The 26524-nt window shown below is 35.9% G+C and overlaps 1 protein-coding gene across 2 annotated transcripts in view; it reads right to left on the reverse strand.

Moving 5' to 3' along the window:
• The window catches only part of INVS (inversin), an 82254-nt gene that overhangs the window by 43124 nt on the left and 12606 nt on the right, over positions 1-26524 (reverse strand). For both annotated transcript variants that reach the window (XM_083877764.1, XM_083877763.1), the window contains exons 4-5: positions 3029-3202; positions 653-820 (exon numbers count right to left, since the gene is read on the reverse strand). In XM_083877764.1, the coding sequence (XP_083733890.1) occupies positions 653-820; positions 3029-3202 (342 nt within the window). The remainder of the gene's footprint in view (positions 1-652; positions 821-3028; positions 3203-26524) is intronic.

Genomic DNA, 26524 nt, shown 5'->3' on the forward strand with positions numbered 1-26524 from the left:
TCCATGCTAGTGAAGTGCAGAGATTTTCACAAAATAAAAATCAAGGTAAAAATCAAGCTGAGCACAGGATTTCATTGTACCCATTATAACAGTCACTGCAGAAGATAAAATGAAATATTGCAGAAAGAGATAATATGCTATCAAGGAAACAGTATTAAAATCATACACAAAATTACGCAGAAAGTCTCTCAAACTGATTGTGGGCTGACTGACAATTGATCAAATATTTCCCAGAATTCTAACTTGAAAAACCAAATTAAACTAATATTTTCTGTACAGATAACTAGATAAAATTTTCAAATAATGAAGGAAAGACACATAACAAATAAATCAGTGCGCAAAATCCAACTGAAATTAGCAATATGACTAGCCATTTTATCCAGGAAAACTTTTAAGTCCCTCTTTCCTCCTCCTTACAAGACTTAGAGCAAAGGCATTCACCCATAGAACTCAAACTCTTTTTGAGAGAGCAAAAATATTTAGGATGATTTCTTACAAAGTTCTGGATATTAGGAGAAGCAAATTATTTCATTCTCAAAGAGTCAGATGACCAAAACGAGAAATCTCAAAGAATTAAAAAAAATATTTCTATCCAAGTAAAGTAGTAAGGGCAGAAAGTGTAATATACATACAGAATAGCAGAATTTCTTACCAGAATACATTTCACTGTGTGGATTGCACTAGGGTCCTTGTTGTTAGCTGCCCAGTGAAGTGGGATTTTTCCTTCAATATCAGGAATTCCGATATTTGAATCATGTTTTATGAGAAGTTTCACATGCTCTGGGTTATTGTAGTAGGCACTCCAATGCAATGCAGTTTGCTGCAATAGAATTTTCACAAGCATTTTCAACACATTGAAAGATTGTTGAAACATGAAAATTAAAGTTGGCTAAAACCAGCTTTAAACAACAGGTAAATAAGCAAGCTTTTGTTACACTTCAATAAAGAGGACTGACAAAAAACTGAGCACACATACCTGGGGTGGGTGGCAACTGAAAATTTGTAAAAATAGGCTTTAAGCAAAGCTGAACAAGTGGCCCATCTACCTTAGTAGGAGCAGATCATCACACTCCTTCTGCTACTGAGGTTTGAAACAGGTCTAAGATGCACCACCTTATATGAGATCCAAACTGAGAAGCCTGCATGCTTGGAACCTAAGTATCTCTGGTAGGAGACTAACTGCTTTTTATGAAGATTTGCTGGCAAGAGAAGAATGTGCATGCCACTTAGCACTGCCCTGATGGCTCTTAGTGCAGCAGTTCAGATCTGGAGAAAATAACTGTGCTTGGTATTAAGCAATGACATCCAAGCTAGAATGATTGTCTGACCCAGGCCTCAGCACCAGAGCAGCACTATAGAACAACTGCAGTCATTAGTGTGGTCCCTCTTGAATTTCAAACTCTGGTGGGGTAACACAAATTGGTGAAGACTACTCTCCACTAGGGGAAGGTGACACTGAATGCTGACACTGGACTTGAATCCATCTTGAACAAAGGTTTTGACTTTACTGTCTGTGATGACATAGAATTCTGAGGTTGAATATTACTGAATCTAATGCCCAATGACCCATGGCAGTCCAATAAAGCATCAAAAGGCAATCCATGCTCCTATTGCCAATTCCTGACTGCCAACAGCTTTTTTACAGGCCTTATCAATGTTCATAACTACATAAGCAAACCAGTGTGTTGGGGTTTCTTAACCAGCAAAAACATTGCCATATTAACAAATATTTAGTTTACCAGACACACCTCTACCAACTGCCAACAGAGAGTTATAAGATAAAGAATGAATTTTTTTCCCAGCTCTCTTACCCCCTCGCCCCTACTAAACATTACATTCCTTTGATTGGAAACAGAGAAATAACTCCTGCAGGACATTTGTGTATAGAAGTACAATACCCCAGATTAGTATCCTTAAACAGTGACATGGAATGTGTAAGTTCACTACCCTATCCTTAACTTCTCTGTAAAGGAAGAAGGCAAAAAGGAATCGCTTTGTGTTTTTTGGTGCTAGCTGTTAGCTTAGTACCATGGTAACAACAATAAGATAGCATAGCCTTTTTTTCTACTTGTTACTCACTGAAGAAGGGCTCCAACAAAGTCCCACCACACCCTTGTGCCAGTAAAAATTTGTAATAAATTAATGAGTGTTATTTACTAAATGAAGCTGACCAGTATTCCTGGGAACTGACAGTTGCAATGAAACCAGAAACTTTTGGCTACTTTTGGCAGCCTTGGTTCACTGACTTCTCTCACCTACAACCAGTTCCAGTCAGTTACCCATACAGAAGCAGATGTAAAAGATACCTGTTCTCCCTCATGTTCAGGAATTATATTTGACAATTTTGATGTGCACAGTTACAGCAAAGAAACTGAAAAAGCTGTGTGCCCAACAGGGTCAATCAAATAGGTTGGACTCTGTGCCAGAGAACATCTTTCACCAAGCTGAATTCCATTTTTGCTACTGTGACTGCTCATGACATGAACCAGGAGAAAAGTACTCCATGTTTTGTGGGGAATCTGGCAACACTTTAAATACTGGCTTGGAAATCTGCTGAACGGGCAAGGTTGTTAAATGGTTTTGGCCGGTTTATGCTTAACTTCGTTAATTAATTAGCATGGTCATGAAGTCAGCATGACCTCTCCAGAATGACTGCCGTAATTATAGGCAGTTTTCTAATGACTCTTATCATTAAAAGATTCTAAATGTGAGTTTTTTCAAAGGAAGAAAAGCAACATAAGCACACGCTATCCAGACTCTAACAAGGATGACAATGTTACAGAAAGACTTGAATGGTTTTTGAATCCTCTGTTGTTGGAACTACTCTCAAGGAGAATGTCAGTGGAGCCACTGCAATGAACTTTGACACCATTAACATCAGGAAAATAATAATATTTCTACTTTGAAGACCTAGAAAAAGTTTATGACAAACAGCTTTTTGCTCACAACTGCTTGATGTAAAACCAATTTCTAAAGTTGCTACAAATCTTAAAATAAGCAGTTGTCTTAAAATAAGCAACACTTTTACCTTATTTCTGTCCTGGGTATCCACCTCTCCAGGTGCCATATGTTTTAACAACAAAGCTAAACATTTTGGGCTTTTGTGACGTGTAGTTAAATGTAATGGTGTCATATCCTCTAAGTCCTTCTGCATCCAGTTCCCTCTACGAGCCAGTAGAAGCTTCATGAAGCGGTAATTTCCCTGGGTAAAAAAAAAAATCAGAAATTTATGTCAATTTATAAAACTGAATTATGATACTTAGATATATTTTTATATATTTATTGTATTAGAGTGCCTAAAAAGGCTTGCCCAACAAGTCCAACAGCTCAATGCTTTGGAAACATCTAATGAAGATTTTTTTTTTGTTTGTTAACGTGAACTCTTCGTTTTTAGGTCTCTTGTGCTAATTGGTTTTAGATATTAATATTCCATTAGCAGAACAAAACAGGGTTCATTAATACTGAAAATTCTGCAATATTATCAGAGTTTCTTAACTGTTTACCCACAGTAAAAATCAGGTAAAAGCTGAAATAAGATCATTAGATGCTGGTTTCAGCAAGGTAAACAGCTATCAGATGAGGAATAAAACTAAATGTGAAGAAAGAATATAATTTTCAAAATGAAAGTAAGAAAAATAACCAGGAATGATTCAGAAAGATAAAATGTACTCATCTGACTACACAGCAAACATATGCAAAAGTGATTGTTTCTTACATTCTTAAATTGAGAACTGAATGAGTTTTGGTTCACAATATATATAATAAATGGATGGGACAGCTAGCTTTACAATGCATTCAAAATGTTTCACACTAGGACTTTCACTAGGTTTTCACTATATTTTCAAAAGAAATTACATAGAAATGCTTCTTTGATATAAATATAATGATATAATAAATGAAGGTGGATCCCCAAACACCCAATCTGGTTTTATTCCTCAAATCACTGAAGAAGCCAGTAAAAAACTGAAGACATGAACATGTCATCATGAAGAAGCTGTACTGATTTAGTACTACAGCCAGCCTTGACTTGCTACTACCCCTCGCTTGAAAGTTATTTTCTGTATAGGAGAGATGCTACAACATTTCAATGCTTCCATTTCCCAAAGTCTATGGGTAGTCTAACACCTTCAGCAGTTAAGTTACAGTCGAGGATCAGCAACTGCTGGAGGAGTAACTTATTAAAGCAAAACATCTGCATGTACCTTCAGTTATCACGGCTCAAACACCTCTGCTCATTTCACACTCTAACCTTTAACTTCTCCTAAAGTTCTCCTAATTTTGCTCACTGTCTTCCAATTTTTCCTCAAGATGCTAGTTTTTGCCAATTTCCCATACAGATCATTATCTATAACTATGATGAAAATAGAAAGCTCAGAAGATAAATTGTACTAATTCTCCCCCACTCAGGGAAAAGCTGGACCATTTGATGAAGCTTTATTAGACAATGTACACAGGAAAGGTGACACTCAAATCAATAGAAGTCACGTCTTTGGATGCTTCTGCTTATGAAACTACCTGCAAATTAACATACTTCAGTCTTCTACAATTCTTTTATAAATTCTGCATGTTAGTCCCCTTAGGCTGTCTTTGGAAAAACAATGAAAAAAGGCAACCAAGTAGACAAGGGCAAGCAGTGCTAATGAACGGGGGCACTTTGGTATCTCATAAGGCTCTGAATTGCAAATCACTTCTGTCAGCAGAATGGTAGGATGGAGACAGGCCAAAGGATTCCAGAGGCCTCCACAGTATCCAGTGCCAGGACATAAAAAATATTCAAATTTCATTTTTCAAAGCAGCCATGAACATTGGAAGGGTGTCCTTTACAAAAACTATTGTTCTGTTTTTTGTCTGATAGCAATGGAAGACTTGAACTTTACAGATGCAGAATGGATTTCACCAAGTATGGCCAAAGAAAAAAAAGAATGTGACCTTTTTTCCCCTGGTATGCTATTTTATTTTAAAATACAAATCAGGGAAAGCAAATCATGAATGAGCTCAGACAAAACTACCTCGTCCTGCTTCTACCATTTATTGTTACTAGTCCTTGCTTGTCAGTGACAGCTTACAAGAAAAGTCTGCCACAGAATCTACCACAAACCTGCCTGAACATGCAAACTTCTCTTGCCAGAGAGAGCATGGCTACTACAGCATTCCCAGTGAGAAGTGACCAAATACATCTTTTTCTTCTGCTGGGTGTCAGGGAAAGCATAAGAGCAGGATTTTGTCCATTTAGTACACAGACACATACCAAGGGATACTCTGAAGTACAGGAGAAGAACAGCATGATGTCTGCAGAGCTCCTAAACCACAGAGAACACACTCAGAATTAATTCATGATAAATCTGGGGTGGAACTGGGGATGAGAATACTCTTCTTTATTACCATTACACTGTACAGGCAAATATGAGAAAAATTTACAAAACTCATTAAAAAAGAAAAATTAAAACTAGCAAAAAAGTCTCATTATATCATGATGTGGTAGGCAATTAGACTGGAAGAAGACAATATTAAATAACTTGAGAGAATATTAGGCTTGGAAGTAATCTAGCTGCTTTTCTCCATCACAGAGGATAATACATTTGTGTTGTTTTCAATATTTCCTGCACAGAGTGCATGCATACCCATGAGAGAAAAAAATTGTTTCTGTCTTGTTGATGGGTACTTATTAGAAGATTTACAAGTGTATTCTGCTTTTTGAACGAATTCCACTGTAAAGAAGACTGAAAGTTAAAATAATGCATAAAAGTAAGGAAACATGCCCTTTTATTATTAGAATTTCTCTCCCTATACTGTATTTTATATTTGCTATTACACATTTTTCCATCAGTTACTACTACATTATTCTCTTGCATGTTTAGCCAACAAATCCTTCTCCTTAGCAAATGAATTTATAATAAATCCTTTCATTCTGAAACACAAAAGATACTGTTTCTTTCCAAGGTTTGATTTAAGGTTTCTTTTTAACACTACCACAGAAAACACCTGTACTTACATTACTTATTTGAATTATCTTATTCGTGCTTTTGCTTCTGACTGCTGTTCTTTTCTTTAGTAATACCATGAATTTTGCTGTCTTCCTTCCACTTGTTATAAAACAATATTGTGCTTTTTAATGGCAATGGAAATTTCCCCCACCTTCAATTGATTACTGCTTAAGTTTGTAAGTAGTAATTTAGATCTTATTAGTTGGAGGGAGGGAATGCTTAATTTGAAAAGCCAATTCCTCAGTTTTTATAAAATTTTTGTGTATAAAAAGTCTTCAAGCTGGCTAGGTTTTTACTCATAAATAATGCACTTGATTGGTCTAAACATTCCTGGGCAGCATGAAGATCTCTGAGTCAGTCTATGGTCTCTTACCATTGATAGTGCTAATTTATCTATAATTTATTGTATTATAAACAGAAAACAGAGAGAGTAAACAGGATTAAATACTTGTACAAAAAACTTGGTTCTTGGCAGACAAAATTTACCATTCCAATGCCAATTCTTAAAATTCCTTTAGATTCCACTAAAAATATTTGAAAACTTGACTCTGCGAACTACAGCAGAGTTTCAGAGCACAGCTGACTTTAACATAATCAGAAGAAATTCTTCAGCTATTTCAAAAATTCAGCCACAAGTACTAACTGCAATGATGTAGAACACATATTTTTGGTAGACAGTTCAATAAGCAATCACGGCTCTGCCATCAAGTAATAACTTCAAAGAAAATTCTGGACCCCATGTTAAACTACTAAGCAGTCACAAAAACTTTCCTTTCCTGAATGTTTTAATGGAGAAGACAGTTATGGAAGAAATATCTTAGTCAGAATCAATGAATTTGCCAGAATTTAGATTATCTCTGAAATTGAAAAAATTATCCCCAAAATTGCAAGTTCAGTCATTAACAAAAGCTGTCTAGTATATTCAATATGATTCTACTGCCAGGGAAATGTTGCAGTGGAAAATCACTGGTACACTTTTCTACCTGGTTTTCTGGGTCTACCAGAAAAATGTGTTTATTTCTTTATTAATCTAAAACAGCTTTTTCAATTTTCTCTCCCTGGCTTGTTGAGGAAGTATAGTGAGAGAGCAGCTGGGTGGGCATCTGTCAAACAGCCACAGTCAGGCTGTCCCATATGGTCACCTAAGTGAAAGGCTAAAGAAAAAATGAGCTCTGTTCAGTGGTGCCATAATTCTTATCATAGGTTGATGCTCAAACTACAGGTTGTATTACCAGTGTACAAAAAACATTGCCCTCACAATTCACATCTTTCCACCCTGTGCAGCCCCCAGAGTCCTGCCCTGAGACACTCAGTACCACATGCCTTTGTTTCTAACACTTCCTCAGAAGTTAAGTACTTTTCATAGCAAATTTTAAGTATTCCACAAGCATACAAACTTGCTTTAAAGGGTACACCTGGAAACATTCTGCTGATGTGCAACACAGCTCTGTGAAAATTTATTTCCATTCTCATCCCACTACTTCTTGGTGAGTTAACTTGGTCATTATAACTGTGTGCTTCTACACTCTCATTAACCACTTCTCCTACTCTGTAGTGTGGGTTCATCTCTGACACTAAACTTCTCATGTCCAGATTTTAAAAACACTCTGCATAGATAAATACCGCACCTTTTATAAGGGGAGAAACTGAGCTGTACAAGGAAGGTAAGGCTAAGAGTCAGAGGAATATGTGCATCTCTCCAAGCACATCAAAAGCACACCCATAGTTAGGCTACCATCACCTTGTCATCAGTGGGTTAAAAGGGGACAATGCACACAGAAAACCTGCTCATTTCCCTATTAATTGCTGAGACCACATTTTCAAAAATGGTAACAATTCTAATCCACATGAAGTACTTAACACGACTTGAAAGACTGATCTGTAATAATTTACAACGTAGAGCACATGAACTGACAACTCTTACAGTACAGCTAGGCTTGATTTTCAGAATACCTACAATGGGCCTGTGAAGATTTAGGGCACTGTAAGGGTTGCTAGAGGAACTGGGGAAAAAGCAGCCCAGCATCTCTATACAGTCTCCTGGTAAAAACAGTAGGGGTCATTAAAAAGAATGCCAAGCTGTTAAACCGTGAAGATGCTACTTTGGCTCCACTCCAAAACTACATACCTGCTTTCCCAGGACTGGGAACAGACAGACCCAAAGAACACAAATCCTTACAAAGGAGGTGGTTTTCAAGGGCTTTCCATTGCTGACAGTATAAGCACTGAAGATGCAGTCAGGGCATATACTTGCAGCAGAACAGAAAGCCTTGGAAATACTTACAGATAAACCACAAATTAGAACTGAAGGCTAAAATTGACCCTCTGGATTAGTAAATCTATCCTCCAGCACCATAGGGAGTAAGAACATCTAATCCTTTTCAAAAAATTCCTAGTGATTTCTTTTAAGTGGAATTACAGTGTTTGGGATCTTTTTCCTCCCAGTTCTCTGTTTCAAGATGGGGCTTTTAGGTTTTGTTTGTTGTTTGGTTGGTTTTTTGTTTTTGTTTTGTTTTGGTTATTTTAAAACAACACACACAAGGACATATTTCATTCTTCTACCCATGAAAAAACAGTGTGGCTTTTAAAATCTAAACAAGCATTGGTGTTTTTATCTCAGTAACAAAGGATAAATCCTACAGTGCCCTCAAAAAAATCATCAGCTCTCTGCACTCATTTTAGTTGGAACTTTTCTTCTAAACACAAGTAAGCAAAGATTACAAGGCTACCAGAGGGGGTCCCAAAAAGTGCCCTACAGAATCACAAAGACACTTGTCTACTGCTAGTGAATATATCTTGTCAGATATACTTAAAACTGCATTTCTCCCATAAATTAAGTACATTCTCCAATCAGTTAGCACACTACATCCTTCTCAGTCATATTTCAAATAATAAATTCAGAATACATAGAACAAATCATTATGTGTGTCTCCTCCTCCCTGGGAGGACTAGCATTTTGGACTATAATATTTCTAATAATTTTAAATACTTTCAGTGTTCCTATTCTTCTGATATCCTAGCTACTGCCATCCTCTCTTTGACTGACAATAATGCCTAACACTGTGCCACTCTTAAGTAACCTTTAAAAAAATACTACTCATTACTTACCACTATTTAGAAATGTTATTGAATACCCTAAATTCTGTAATGTCACAATTCCTAAAGAACGATTCACTGAATAAAACTCTTCCCACCTTATCCCTTGCTGTTTCTGTACTCGTGAGATGAGATTTCCCAAAAATCAGGCATTAACCACTGAGCACAGCCCCAGACAGAGAGCCCTGCAGTAACTCAGCCTGGTAAGCCAGGATGCAGCACAGTGCAGGCAAGTGGTAAAATAGAGGCCTCCACAAAATCAGAAGCACAAAGGTCAGCCTATTGAAAGGGGTGTGTTTGAAGACAGCAGTGCAGCAAGTCCACCATGACAGAAAGGATTTCAGAGATCTGATAATTATACATTTCTACCATAGATTAATAATTTATTAACTTATTAAATTTTGATTCCTGAAATATATTCATTATTAATTAAGCAGCACTTATATAAGACATTTTAGCTAAATTTTCTTAGCAATCTTTTGTGAAAAGACAGACTATTTAACAATCAATAAATCCTCTTCAGAGGAATATAGCATATAATTCAGTTACTTTTACTCTTTCACAAACAGAACAGCACAAAATTATTACAGTTAAGTTAATTGCAAAGATAAAACATCTCCTGTTCTAACACTACACTAATCATAACATGGATGGTGATTATACAACTATTACATAATTATTATTGTATTTAAATATTATTAATGTTTTAATTTTTCTTTTAAACTCCTAAATGGTATTTAAGACAGGAGAGCTGGATATATAACAGCATCTTGAGAACAGAAAAACTAATTATATCATAGGTTATTGCATACATATTCACTCACATACACTGTTCACTTTCTTTAGACCCTGACTAAGAACTGGTAATGTACACTGCAATTTAGCATACGGGTCACTGATCTCCTTTTCCAGAGAAGCACATTCTGTCTCAAATATACAAATAAATAAATGTAAAAAAAACCAAAACTGATTTGCTGTGATCTTTTAAGAGTCAGATTATTTTAGATAAGCCTTTTAAACCCAGGACTCCTTAGAAGTTGGAGTCAAGATTAATTGTTGTTTATGCCTGAAACACAAAAATGTCTATACATTTTATTAGTGACACATTATTTTTTAAAGCCAGTAGAAACTATACATTGACAAATACTAAATCATATTGTACACTCAGACACTCATGGAGGTAAAATATGTACAACAAAGAAGTATTTCAGATTTTGCCTTAGAAACCCAAGCAGAACATATCAGCCACTTGGCACTGCATTAACACGCTCTGCCAACAGATTAGCACAGACGTTAAAGCCAAAGTTGAGAAGAGTTCTTTGCTGTCAGATGCTTTCAAGAAGCACTGAAAGTCAAAAAACTTGAACTCCTTAATTGCTAGCTAAGCCTTTGAAAGATAAATATATCCATGAGGTTTCTCTTGAAAACAAAAATGGCAACTGAATTTAACCTGCTTATCTTCACAGAGTAGAAACTGCTCTTTGATCTACTCGATCTCACAGAAGATAATCTTACTATATACACAAACGTGCTCACTCTCTTTCCACTGAGGAGGTGCTGAAGAGAGGATGCTTCACCCCACAAATAAACTTCGTACAAAATAAACAAATTTTCAAACCGCAAATATTTTAATAACCTTGGAAAGGAAAGGAGCTGTGCACGTGGTTTCTTTAGAGGTTGTTTCAGCTTTTGGTGTCTCTTTGAGAAGAGGCACATTCTAAGAATGTCAGAAACCACTTGGAACAATGTGGACTTCTGTCACCAACACCCACCAGTTTCAGTAGCTTTTTGGGAAACAAACTAAGCACTTTGAAAAACAGAATCTGTTCTATGATACTTCTAATTTAATATCTACAGGAACAGACTACTGTTCCAAAAGTGTAACTGAAACCCATACATCAAAAGGAGTATTTTGATATGCTTATATTATCAGTTACTTACCAGAAATCTCACAAGAATTCTTCGGGAGAAAAACTACTAAGAGAGGCTAGCAAATAGATATATGAATTTAATTGCAAGTAAGAATGATTTGGATTTATAAATTAGCACTTGTGTTTTGAAATCTTACCTATGCATGAAATATTAGAACTTCTTATTTTCTAACACACTGAAACTGAATTCATATTGCCTGGTTACAAAAGCTATAAGCCCTGTAAAAGCAACCCTTTACTGTACATGACTGCACTCTTACACTCCTTCAATATCAGTAAATTGCTTTGAACAGCTTCTGAAAAAAACAAAGTCAACATAGCTACCTAGAACCCCAGTTTCTAGTTTAAATTAGTAAAGTCACGGTCAAAAGAACAGGCTGCCTCTCTGGTTATCACTAAGGGTTAACTCCTTGATTAACAATGTAACTGAAAAATAGAAGTAAGAGGAAATCTTTAGGATTATTGTTTTAGACATGACCCTTAGCAGTTATCCAATGGACTACAGCTTTGAAAAAAAATCTGCAAGCTCTTTATTACCTCTTGGTGGACAAGGATGATGCCATGCCTTCTATCTAACAAACCAGTGATGGATTTAAATATGTAATGCTCTGCTAAGCCTTTCAAGTCAACCATGACAAAAACATCACTGATTTTTGACATTGGGTTTAATCTTGCGAAGTACCCTTTTAGCAACTTTGTTAGCAGCATTCTAGACTCAAAAGTAAAACACTCAACTGGAGAAAATCTCTCAGACAGCTGAACAGAAACCTTATTTACCAGTTTTCAAGCTGAACGTGTTCATCTGTCTGGCAAAGCATCTTAGGCAATACATCAGCGGAGAACATCGCACGACTTGAGGCCAGTTCTGACTATCAGACATTTTGACTGAAAGCAAGGCAGTGTCTCAACTAAGAGCAATTCTCCCTAAAGCCTCTTGCAAGATTGGCTTTACTCTCTTGGTTTCCATAGGAATAGACAGAACTATCAACTGGCACACAGTTAAAGAATACAGTACAGAAGACAACAGACCAGTGCTGTAAAAGCCAAGGTAAAACTGTTTCCCAGCATAGGCTGAAAGAAAATAGGTGTTTGTATCTAACAGCCTTTGACCTCATTTATCCATGGTCTGTGTATGTTGCTCCTATATAGTGTTCTCAGCTCTTGAGCAATAAATGTTATGATCTACCTATAGAAATTAGTGGCTTTCTTGTAAAAAAACACTTCAAGGATGAAAATGCAATTAGCATTCTCATTTCCAGTTGATCTCTTCCACTGTTACTGAACTTGTTTTCCTGTAGTGTTCTTTTGAAGTCACTCAGGCAGAAGTACCCACAACACACAATCTCTGGGGATTTACAACAAAGCCTGAGACGCATCATCCATATTTACAGGATCACTGCCCACCTCTCCATAAAGAATCAAACACTAAGCTTTCAAAAATTATTGTCAAGAAACAGTCATTTGAAAGATTTGCCAGAAAGTACTTACTCCCTCTTCCCCCCAAAAAACAAGTACTAGGAAATAGTTACTACATTCATTTTCTTCATTTTAATGGCTTTGAGTTGAATTGTCTTTAATTAAGAGCACTGTAACAAAACTAAGAAAATATATCCCTGAAACAGATGCATGTCTTTAAAAAATCTAATAAAAATGTTACAAATCACGGTATAATCCATGACAGAATTCTATCTGAAAACAAGTCTAAATAACAGCCATTAGTCCAGTCCAAGTCTTTTTATCCCACCTTTGTGCAGTACTATTTCATTCTGGAAGCAAACTAATTGCCATTACTACTAAGCATCACTCTGACTAGTACTGTGTCACTGCTGCCTTGTACTTCTTAATTGCACCCCTCTATGAGCATGTCATGTCCTTACAGACTGCTGGAAGCAACAACACTTGCAAAGTGAAAGCGCTGCATGTACGCTCATTTTTGAGTACAGCTTCACGGAATTTTTGGTTATTATTTTAGCTGCTGTTTTACCTGCAATAAATGTATGCCTTTTATGTGATTTAAATCTATTTCAAAAGCACATTAAGTCCTGTAACAAGCCATTATGTGAAATAATTGCAAATTTACTTATCAAATTCTATTGGATGAGAAAAGGTCTCCAGCCACAGCAAAGTCTCCAGAACTATTACAGAAGTAGACAAACAATCCATATTGAAAACAACCAGCAATAAAGGTAGGTTAAGTCTTAATTTAAATAATTATTCAGACACTTCAGGCTACTTTTACATACGGCATAATTTTATAGCTTCTATAGACACTGCAGTGATGTTTGATACTTAAAATGAAGCCATAATCGACTTACAGTACTGGTAAATAAATCAAAACCTTCATAATCTACTCAAACTGCATCCTAGCAGTAATAAAAGTATTAGATTTATTTCTCTTTGTTCAGACTAGAGGCAGATAAATAATTCAAGGTTGGTGTTGCAAAGCCTACCCAAATCCACACCATATTAACAATGTTGAAAAAACGCATCCTTTGTGTATATTTCTATCTATGTTTAAATGTTCTCATCATAAGGCTGAACACACACAGATGATACTCATAACATAAATCAGTTAATATTTCAGCAAAAATTATTCCTCATTAGTAAAAACTGGTAGCATTCTTCATTAATCCTTCATTAATCAAAAAAAAAAAAGTGTAACAAGAGTTCCAAACTGCTCTACAAAGAGACAAGAAAATTTAGAATCTTAATAGGCAAGTTAAATTAATTTTGCATTTTATGAAATGCTGAGTTAGCTGTTGCTTTTCAGACAGCAACAGAATTTGCTTATGCAGTTCATACATATCCATTTTGACTTAAGTGTGATTCACTTAATTCTCTTTAATCAACAATTTAACCAACTGTTTACAGACAAAGAGAGAGATAAATGAAAGATTAGTGCTCCTGGAGTTTGTAGCTGGTCATAAGATCTGAATTTATTTTTCAAATACCTCCTATAGCAGTAGCCTTGCATGCTGAAGACATCCTATCTAGTATCCTATTGATTCAAATGACAAGCCTGAGCATCAGATTAAGGATGTGTCAGACACCTGATAGAAGATTCCTGGAGAATTCAGCAGAAAGGTGTCCTGTTTCAAAATGATCTGTTGCTGGTACTTCATGTATTGAAGCATATGTGGATACATTTAACACAAAACTAATTCACCTAAAATTAGAATAACATTTATTATCAGTGAAAACAAATATCTTCTCTTTTTACTGCAGAATAGCTGGAAAAAGATAACTTATTCCAACAAAAATCACCCTACAGTTCACAAAATGGGACTAAACCAAACAGATGAGATAATAATAGTGGAAATCCTGTTTTAATTTGTCAGGGACAAATCTGGACACAAACAAGTAAGTGGTTTCTTAGTCCCAACAACAATATTTCTTCTCATAACCATTAAAGATCAGTCGTGGGTCAGCTGCAGAGAGGCAATTAATGCAAGAACGATGTTTTAGAAAGGACACTCAAACAGGGAAATGTCTTTGTCTGCAAAGGTAGTTTTTAAAGTACAGACTTGGCAGCAGACATCAATGTCCTGGGAAAAAACCTGGACAAGTTTCTTGTGCACCAAGGGATGCCACAATGCTAAACATGCTCAAGGAACAACAATAAGTGAAACAAAATGAATTCTATTCAGATCTGAAGTGTATCTCTCCAAGTACGGTAAGCAGCATGTTCAAAAAGAAAATACTCTTTTTAAGGTGCAACCATTATCTTCAAGATCAAATGATAGAGAAATTTTCACCTGCCCTTTGAACAGAGTAAAATGAGAGAGAGGGGGCAGCTGTTTGATTACAGTATGTAGGAGACAAACAGCAGTTGAAACCCAGGAAAATTAAGTCAACTTAAAAGAGCCAATTATCAAGCAATATGGAATAATGTTCTTATAGAAAAAGCACTGCTCATGTCTGAACAAATTACTTTTCTTTGCTGGGCATGTTTATATCCTGTTCAGTTCTACAAAATCCCTTGCAACAAAATCTCTGAGTTCAAGTTATGCACCATTTTTTCAGACTTAAGTACTCATTCAAGACTGAGTACTTTTTAAAAGACAGAATCAGTAGGGCACTTTATCTACTCATTCTTGGTAACTGAGAATCTTCAAAAATTAATACAAATTATTTTATTTGTTGATAGTAGATGGAAAAAAATATTGTTATGGAAGAGGACTTAACAAAGATCAGAAAAAGTAACAATACATGAGTCATCAGTCCAGAAGCTCTTCCAAATTTTACTCATAAAAGTATGCACTGAACTCCATAGATGAAAATAAAGTAATTCTACCAGCTGGTTGTACAGATATTTAAGATATCATTCCATATGCTATGCAGAGTTAGTTCCTTTTCACTGAGAAACACAACACAAGCAGAACTTCTCAATGTTCTGCCACCATGGTTTGCACTTAAACCATATTTGCAAAATCTTATAGAAAATCACTTCAGTTGGAGACATTCCTTTTCTTATTATTTTAATGAAATTTCATATTCAAATTTCAAGTGCATGAGAGCAAGACTGCTCAACAGAGGCATGAGGATGATAATACAATATATACATATATATTCTGAGCCTGATTATATTCTCCTTGGATTATTTCAAGCACAAAAAGCATGGTAGCAAAAGATATAAAGCCAAGTGGAGGAAACAAGGAGAGTTACCAGAGCAAGAAGTGGAACAGAGATGCAGAGAAGTAAAATCACATCAAGTTTGAAAATGGGAAAGAGTGGTTTGTACAATGAAAATAAATTAATTAGGTTAATGAAAATAGCTGTGATACTGCTGGAGCAAAAGAGAAAGAAAACATCACCAATAGTGACGTTTGAGCTGGAAAAAAAATGGAAAAAATGGGGAAACCAAGACCACTGCCATGGGAAGGAAGCTGCCTGGGAAAAAATACTGGGTAAGGATCTTCATACTAAGTGTTAGGTAAAACTCTACAAATTAAGATACTGAATTACGACACTCCTTTTATCACAATAAGTAAAACAAAAGATGGAACTTTGCAAAAAAAAAAAAGCTAAATATATAATTTAAAAAATAATAAATAGGCCTGGGCTTATTTTATTAACTGGGAAAAAGCTCATTTTATCACAGTGTGTCTACACTGCAGACAACAACACAGTGCACAAACGCTGGGTCAGCTTCATGGATATTATGAATACTGAAGCCAACCAGGCCACAGCAGCACAATACTTCTCCTGTAGCTCAGCAACCTTCAGCACACTTCAAGCTGTGAGAGTAGGCTATGATGTCACTTCTTCATCTGTCCATCCTGTAGCTCACACCAGCAGGTTAAATGTGCTTAAATCAGATTACTCAGACTCAAAAATAAATATCAAGATTATACAGTCTGAGTTGGGGAAGCAATGAAACAAAGCAGAGAAAGATAAGTTAGGAGAAGTGATTATCAGAAAATAAATGACAGAGGTACAGTACCTTTCAGATAAGTAATTGCAAACCCAAAAATTATTCAACACACATGAATCCAGGCTCTCACACAAAGATGGGTCATTGAGAGCATGGCAGTTAATCTCAAAGGGATAAAACCCCCATGATTTCTGACACACGATGACACTGAAATATGATATCAGACAATCTGTTCAAGGTTTCTGCCTCTGGAATACTTACACTATTGTACTAATCTACAAAGGTAAATCTGAGATTAAGGATGGGTTTGCCAGTATTTACAGCAGACCACCAGTAAAAATGATGTTGCAAGTTCAGATGACCATCAATAAGTGCTGCAAAAAAGAGGGGAGCAGCAGGGGAATCAATCCAAATTGAAACACTCATAGTAAAACAACTACTTCAGAATAAATGACCAAACACACAAGAAAAAAAAAATATCTCTGAGTTTTGAAATACCTACAAGTCTGGTAAAAAAAGAAGAAAATTATAAAATTGATTTGTTAAATTAGCTGATGCAGAATAAAGAGCTGTATTCCACCATCTAAAAGCCTCACTATTTCCAGATCTGTTATATACAGATAACTATGGCCAAGTACTACAGATCTCCAGGCAAATGTGTTACTTAAAGAAGAGGAATACTGGCATGGTTACTGTTAAGACTTGCATTGAAGAAAGTGCAAAGTAAGATGATAAATAAAGAAACCACAATTTCAGTAATTTTATAAGCAAATCCTTCATTAAAATGTAGTCTTATTATTTATTCTGATAAGGTAAATATTAGCACATGAAATTACTTGTTCTACCAGCATAATGGGTCTTTCATTTGATTTACCTTATTTAGAACAACAGAAATCTCTCTCCAAGAAACAGGGAGAAAGTAAAGATCAAATGCAACAGTAAGAAAATGCAGACAAAATTCAACTGATAATTTAAAGTCCAGTGCAGGACTGGATAATAATACTCACTCTACTTACAGCAACTTTGAAACAACTGCTTAGATCTCAAAAAACATACTGGTATTATTGGACTGACATATCTTTACAACAAAATATGAAAATAAAATACTTGATTTCCTTACAGCTTCTATTAGTGATTCCTTCCATTGATGGGTATTTTCCTCCCCCATGTCATAATCTTTGGCATTTATATTCCCTATCTGAGTAGTTAACTGGCTTTTTCTCAAGACATAAAACCAGTCTGATCTGGTATAACACTGCCAAATCTGTTTCACACAAATTCTGCCTGTCTCAGAGAGAGAGCGAGAGAGTGCACACCACGCATCCTCATTAACTAGAAAGATACGTAATTAAACAAGGAAGGGTTAAAGCATATGTTAGCCTATTCTACTTTTCTATCTATTACTTTTTAAAAAGCTTTCATATGTCTTCCTTCCTCGTTTCTGAAAGCTAACCATTCCTTCTTCCTTTCAGGAAAGCTGACATTTGACAGCTTAACATAGCTGACAGGGTTACCCAACAGCTCACCCTCCCTATTCTCAATCCAATTAGACCTCTAATCCTCCAGATGAAAGGCCCAACTACTCACGTTCCTCATGACAACGACAGCTATTGATTATTTGTCACTACTGCTAACACCTTCTCTGTCGAGGCCACTCTGACAGAAGCAAACCTACCAAATTAGACAGCACTTTATCTGCCCTGGAGGCCAAATGGCACAACAAGTAAAGGCTAATAAATGGTATAAAAATGAACAAATCATAACATTATGACAGGTTGATCGTTGCCAGCAGCTTCACAGCTCAAGCTTGATGCTCTGTTAGACCTGTTCCTTCTCTTTTCTCTTCCACTCCTGCAACAACTTTGACTGAATTAAAGGCCAGAACAATTAAGGCATTTGACCAGCAAAGATAAGCTAGGATAGAAGTATCATCAAGGGACACGAATGTCAATAGCAGACTACCGTTTGTCAATAAAAACATTCCAGAGATGCAAATGCTCATGACTCTGCTCTCCACTAGGCTGTACTGACTCCCTTTGTACAGGGCTCTTCCAAAGCCCAGGCAGACGCTCCGGGAAAATTAACCCCAGAAAACCAAGCTTGAGCTGGGAAACATTGAGGCAAGGACCTGCATCACTGAAAAAGGAATCGCAATACTGTGCTAGATGACAGAGGGATGTTACAGTCGTTATTCCATTTAATATCTACGCTTTTTTTTTCTTGGTAGCAGCGATAGAAACCAGGACTACAAAATTTGAATTTATCACTATAAATTTGCTTCAATTGTTTTTTCTAGGACAGTATGCAGTATCTAGTGACACAGGAACTCACAAGTCACATCACTCAGAGGCAAATTGAAAACATTTATTATTCTCAGGGCAGTACTATCCAAAACCACTGAGATCAGAGGCACAGTTCCTAAACTGAGGCCGTTTGCTACAGCAAACGATAGAAGAGAACATTAAAAATACCCAAAATAAAACACCACAACCACAGGAACATTGTTAAGATCAGGCAACCAAAAGAATAATGAGACTAAAAAACTGCAAGTTATTAAAACAGCTAAAAAGCAATTAATACTGCCCTGCCAAAATTAATTAACTGATTCCTCAACTATGGTAAAAGGAGTAAGTTTTCCAGCAAGAGATTCCTATGCTTCTGAAAGCACTTAATAACAGAAAAATATTATAAAATCAAATTACACAAAAACTTCATTTAAACTTAGTTTTAGTTAAAGACATAAAACATGAGTATCTGCTATTCTGCTTTAACTGAGGAAAATATTCTTGCTCAAAATACGGGTAGCACAGATAAAGGAAGTGCAACACAATATTAATTTAAGAAATCTAAACACTGTGAAAAGATCTATTCATTTAAAAAATCAAAATATGTAGTATTTTATTGTTTTAACTTGTTAGGCTTACAAAACATTGCTGGGGATGAATACATATTTATTAATCATTTCAACCATACACACGTGATTTAACTATGGAGAGCACACTTTAACTATGGAGAGCACAGCACAAAATACAGATATTTAAATAAGTAGTTTGACAAACGGATCCTTTGTGAACTACTACTGCCTGAAGAAAACTTGAACCTACAGCACATTTGGGTAAGCTGGCTCTCACAAAAATCAAGCAAACCTATAAATAAAATTTCAAATAGTATATAACATTTCTATGAATAAATTTTAATTGTTACTATTCCACTCTAAAATATACTCCAAAAATAACAGATCACTGCAAAGAAGAGATGAATATTGTAATTTTCAAATACCATAAAGTAACATTTAGTAGATACATTTTTAGTTACATTTTACACATTTTTAATAGCCTTCTTTTAATCTCCTATCCAAAAGGAGACCAGTTCAGAATTCCTAATGCTGAGTGCACAGAAGTACCTATGGGAAGGAGATCTACAGAGGTGCCTGGCCCAGCCCCTGCACATCAGGGAAGACTGAACAAACTCTTTCCAAACTCTCACTCATGTAAAGGCATTTATGTCTGTGCTGGTGACAGTGAGTCCATAGTGTTCTCAGAAACTGTTCAGGTTTTCCAGGATCAAAACCTCCTTTATTGTTTATGTTACAAACCTCCTACTTATCCTAAGTTATAATCATTGCTATGGTTTGTTTTTATTTAGCAGACTTGCATTCTTTTAACACATACCTTGATTAAAGAAAAACAGAACACATATCATTCTCCCAATTTGCTTTTATTTAAAAAAAAAAAAAAAAAAAAAAACAAAAACAAAAAAACACAACAATTCTATGCTAGAGGACTAGGTGGTGCCAAATAGTGAAGAAAAATTACTGTTCTTAACACCTGATCTTACCAGCAAAATCTGTAAATGTCCTTAATATTTAGACTTACCAGCCCAATGAGTTGCCTACCCATTGTCACTTGTGACTCTTCTGCTGCAAGCCTTATTTATAATATTTGGTTTATGATCACTATTCTTGATAAGTGAGAATCTTTTCCACTATTACAAGTCAGAATGAGAAACGGTACACCACTGTATTTTTCAAGTTGTGTTCCAGATGTGCCTCTTTGAGAACCTTACTGAACATCCCTTAGACAGAGCAAGAGCTAATCCACACATCTTCCCAAACACCTGAGATGTATTTATTCTTTCTTTTGCATTTAGATTACATTTGCAACCTCGCAATTAAAACAAAATCCTTCAAAACGTGGATGCTACAATGACGGCTGCCAGTCAACAACTGCCCCAGGCAACGGGAGACCAACACTTCAAATGCATGTCAAAGGGAACACACTACACTCAGTCCACCTTTTTCCATGCAAATATACTTTACTATTGGGTAGACTACTGGGGTAAATATTCCACATGTGCTCCTACTGCAAACCCTCAACTTAAACATCTTCCATCCTCCTTCAGCTTTTACTGCCACTATTCTAAATGGGGGAAAATACTATTTTGCTATTCCAGCTGGAAGTAGATAGAACCATTCTGTCTACAGCAGGCTATAGAGCAAATCTGCCACATATTTATAGAATAATTCATTTTAGCATCTCAGCCAGTTTTATTTGTTTTCTTTTACCATCCAATCCTAAACACAGACAGAAACAGATGCTATGTTGTTTGGTTAGCCATGCTATAATTCCTTTGATGTGTAAAATGTCTGCTGGAAAGTAGCTATAGCCAGGGAGGTAGCCACAAATTGCAAGCAATACTTTCAAACATGTTTTATCAGAGTAATTTAGTTTAGTAACCAATTGTTACTAAAATAATTTAAAAATCAACTCTACAAGTGCCATTGACTATAGACATTCATACCATATTTATCAGTGAAGTTTGTATAGAGACCTAGTTTAATCTTAGAGCTAGTTTGAAATTCTGATCTTGAACTTCAAATAAAAAAAATACTTTGGCATGTAAAATTTTGTATAACCTTCTCTTAAAATATGGTTTCATGCTAACATAAAACCAGTGAGAAATCAGATTCAGATGTCTTAGTATCTGCTGTGCAACTGAAACCTAACACTTAGAACAGTATTTCCACAGTTTTATCTTCTTCAGAGAAAAGAACTGGCTGGATTTTAACCCACATTTTGACAGTAAAGACAGACAATTGCTGGATACCATATGATTATAGCAGCTTAACACTTAATGAGGAAACAATAATGTGCATGTTCTTGCCTTGTTACAAGACATGACAAAGTGTGCAAGCTGAAAATGCACTGCCTGAATATATGAGAATCACGTGTCAGTCTTGCAAAGTAGTGCCCAAATTTCACTCTGAATCAAGACACAGTAGAGGCAAATGGAAGTATTAATGAAATCTAAACAGTTAAAAGCAGAATTAGGAGAGACATACAAGATCCTGAGAATCACAGCTGCAATTTATCACACACAGAAAAACACCTATTTCAAAAGGATTCCCATTCTTTCTGAACTCAAATAGGATGCTGCTAAAATTTTTCTCTATGGTTTTGAGAATATTTTTCATTATGTCAGTGTTCATTTAGGAAATTCCAGCCTTGCAAAGTCTCTATTTTATTGTTTTTTTCTCAGCAGTGACAGCACGACTTTCTTGGGGAGCGTACTGGGAATCAGATCTCTGTAACAACATGAGTTTTCTCTTCTTAAATTTTTCCTGTAGTTATTTTTAACCATTTCAATAGGGCTTGCAGCACAGATCAACGATAGTATCAAAACAAATAGCAAAAAGCATTTGGAAACGTGGGACCTTGTCATAAATAGGCAGAAAATTAATTGTTCTTTTGTAGATTTCATTTTCTGTCAACTCACTGCCCAGTGAGCAGTTGCACAGCTGTGGAAAGGGGTTAGGAAGGCTGTGGATGGTACCAACCCCTTGGTAGCGAGAACAGCTTATCTGTAGTCTAACACACACAAATCACACACAAGGAACTAATCTGCCTTCCACCCTTGAGCAACTTCAGGCCGCATTCACTAGAGAGAACTCATTGTTCAGGAAAGAAAAGAAAACATTTGTATTGGTTATTGTCTGTGGCTTAATTAATTACAGAGGAAACTACAGTCCCACATGTTAAAAAAAATCACCTCTTCTGGCAGGTCAGCAAACACTCCTGTTTCACATCCTGGTGTACTCCGGTTTCTCACATTTAATCAAATTATATGTTCAGATGAAAATACCACTGAATGAATGTAAAGCTCATTCACATTTCACGAACCTGCATACATAGAACTAATATTACTCATTATGAGCTTTCACTTAAGGGGGAACATCATTAAAGGTTATTAGCCTGAGGGAAAAAAAGAACATGAACTGGCCACCATTGTCTCTGACATGATCACTTATTTTTATTATATAGATTGGAAAAGAAAGTTAGAGGCACATTTTATGCAGATCAAATAAAACCTTATGAAAGATCTGAGAGACTACAATTCCAGGAAATACATCTTGGAAAAGGTAACAAGGGAAAAGTGTATAAACTTGCTCCCAGGCATGTTAATTCAATAGTTTTAATACAAACGCATTTTATTTGCTCAAAAAAGGGGGAAAAAAACAACATTCTGTTTTTGCAGCTCTTGGACTAAACTGACTGTACTCATTAGATAAGATTTGGAAAAAAACTTTCATAAAATAAGTGAACTAAAGATTACCTTGTGTTTCTAATTTTCTACCATGTCTGATGCTTGCAACATACAGGCTGTCTTTTTTTTACTTTACCTTTACTGTTATTGCTGAGTATACAGGAACAACCATTTTTTCTAGTTTAAGAAAAAATCGAGACCATTAACATATATCCTCCTACTTTACACAGAATTCCTAACTGCACCCTGGATGTACTGTTATTTATCAGCAACCATGTCAGCAAATAAATAATACAAGCTACACAATATTTAATGCTTCTAAAGTCATATTTTCTCACTGGGGTTGTATTAATCTTCCTGAAGCCAAAATTAATATCCTTTTGACATTTAAGCATCCTGATAGATTATTTTAAGTGCATATTATTAGAAATCAAGAACAAAATACTGAATTTTTTCTTCTGTCCTTATGAACACAAAAGGCTGTGCCTAAAGTTTTCAGAAAGATTCAGGTAGATTCCTCCCCAAACTAAACAGATTGCTAATAAGTGAGTGTCAGCTGTGAGAAATTTTGAAAGAGGTAGGCTTGCCTTTTTTTTTTTTTTTTCCCTTAAATTAAACTGAAATTACTTAATGAAAGATAAATGACAAAACATATGCAGGTATTTTGGGTATGCAGAAACATTTCAATCCATAAGCACCACATGTGGGTGTTTAAAAAAGTTTCAATTTAACACTAGAAGCAAATTGCTACAAATGCAAAATGCCTACAATTGAAAATAAATGCCTGTTGTTAAACTGTAAATCCCAGCACTCAAATCTCCACGGCATGTTTATTTCACGATAATCTAAGTTCTACAAGCTTAAACAATCTGTACACATATAGTATTACAATTCCTTAGTGCAAAATCACTGGCAAATTATGCTAATGATTCTACTTCTGTTGCAATCAGTCACAGTTTCAGTTCCCAGTAAATTACATCCGTGTTCAGGAAGTCACAACCACCCTCTGAAACTCCCATGGCAATCTTCACAGGTGCACTCCTGCAATAATTTGTATCATTTTCTGGTGGGTTTGGATTTTTGAGGTTTTTTTTGTTTGACCGCTTTTAATTTAAATTTTATGAAGTTAATGACTTGACCTCCCCCTTTTTCTTATTTTTTAAGGGGTGTGCACCTTTTCAGAATTGCTTATGAGAACTGTCCATTTGAAAAGAGAGACCAAAGGAGTGGAACAGAAGAAAATCCAAAAGGAAAAACATCAAGTAAGTTAATTTACACGGTCTTTTGCCTACAAAGACTGAATCATCTCCATCATAAAGCTGATGAAAAAAAGACAGATCCTATGAAAGATCATGTCAAGGACAATCGGGAAGCAAGTTGCTAAAAAAGAGTATGCCTTGGGTGAAATTAGTTTGTCACAATTACAACACTGACAACACAAAAACCTACATCAGACAGATGCCTAAAAGAAAGAATCAGCTAGTCAGTGTACCCTAGAGAACTCATTTCACTTTAGGGTGAATGACTGCACCCTCAAGTGCATTACCTTTAAGTTATCTACATGACTAGCTTATATGTAGATGTCTGCAGTGTAAATTTTTAGTTACATGAGATTATGCTCAGCCCATCATCTCACATTGCATTGTACTATATTATTTTCCATTGAAAGAAAGATACACTTGTTACATTCAAGCACACAGAAAGTGAAACTATATCTTTATTTAAACTAAAACTCTTTTCCAGACCAACAGATGTATAAAACTTAGAAGCTGTAATACAAAGGATGCCCATCACTAAACAGAAGACTAACCATTAAGAACATAATTACTAGCATAAAGCACCCATTCATTGAAGGTTCTCATATCAATATATAACCACAGGTGTTTTTCAAAAAGCATTAGTCTTTCTAATAGTAGAGCTGAAATTTCTGAACTTGCCTTATCAATTTCAGGAACTTTCTGCAAAGAAAGGTATGAGAATGCTTAGCCTTAGAAAGGTGACAAGGGAAGTAAGACAATATCCTAAGCCTAACTTCTTCCAAATAGTCCAGAATATCACTAGTGGATTCTGAGATAGAGAGACTACAAGAATCTTTTGTTCAGATGAGAACCCGACAGCTTTTCACCTAACTATTGGTTTGTAGACATGCTTCAGTGACAAAAACCACTTGCAAGAAGCATGGCAAGACCAGGATGACGCAGCAGCTCTGAGTTCCGAGACATGAGTTTCCTCATTAACTGGTAAATATGGCCTGGCTATTAAAACAGCACTAGACAGAGGTACTGCAGTCATCAGATCACCTTCACTTCTTACCTGTGTTGAAAAAACCCTTGGAACAGAAAGAACATGTCAGAGCACTGGCCACTCTGCCTAGGCATGCTATCAGAAATAGTTTTAGCGGAGACTATGAACTGCTTTTATATCAAGTGCAAAACTTCTGGTACTGCTTATTGATACCAAATCAAAACAGAGGTATGTTGACAAATCATGGCTCTGGAAGATGTCCTCTAGGACATTTGTGAAACAAAGCAAAGGCACTTGGAGTGCACCAGAATATCAGGAGGAGATCAACTACACAGTTGCAGGTAACAAAGTAAGCATTTCAAAAGGACTTAGAGGTGCCATTAGGAACAGAAAAAGGATTAAGGAACTATTGTGAAACTACTCCATCAGATAACATTTCATATGACCATATGGATAGTGCTGAAATCTTTACCTATAATTTTGGAAGAACTCTGTACTATCAACAAATAACAATCTACATTTTGAACACTGGATGTGATTGTTGGCATTTTGAAGGACTGGAAGAAATGCTTTTACAGAATGAACTCCTAATATAATAGTAATGACAAACACGACGGAAGCATAGGCTTGTCTCCTATTCTCTAGACAATAGCTGTAAGCATAAAACTTGCAGAGAGGCAGATGTTAATGATAAAATACAATGTAGAGCTGATATGTACATATGTGTATGCATACAGACACTCATCCAGTACAGCCAGATTTGCAACTCACACAGGTTGAATCAGAAGCTGGTTATGCAAGTGTTAATGGCATGATTGTTACACTTCTTCATTTAAGTCCTATCGAACCAGAAGTCCATCCCAGAGAAGAAAAGCAACTGAAGTCCTAATTCATTTTAGTTAATACTGATGATTTATGACCAAATTCAGGTCAATGCCACATTTCTGAATATTTGTTCTATTATAGGGATTAAAAATCCCACAAACAATTTTACTAGGACTGAAAGACATGAACTGGCAGTTCTCTTACAGTGAAATCTCCAGACAGAAAAATGGGAACAGTTTCATCTCATCCTGTAGAGAACAAAACCAACTGTTACTATGATAATCAGGCTTACTAACGAGAGAGACACCATCTTGAATCCAAACACAAGAATGGAGACACTCAGGTCTCTTCAGTCCAAAGTGGCTAAATCATTGCTTTTGTTTCGCATTAGAAGAGCATTTTCTCACAAACTCTTTGCCTCTGAGACAGTTCTGAGGTTCCCAAAGAGAGGCATCAGAGACCATTTTTTGTCAAACCAGCTGCAAGGCTGTTTCAGGGGAACAAGTGCAAAGGGACATGTAAAGGCA

This window comes from Zosterops lateralis (assembly GCF_965231275.1).
Source record: "Zosterops lateralis genome assembly, chromosome: 1".
In the NCBI taxonomy this organism is placed as follows: domain Eukaryota; kingdom Metazoa; phylum Chordata; class Aves; order Passeriformes; family Zosteropidae; genus Zosterops; species Zosterops lateralis.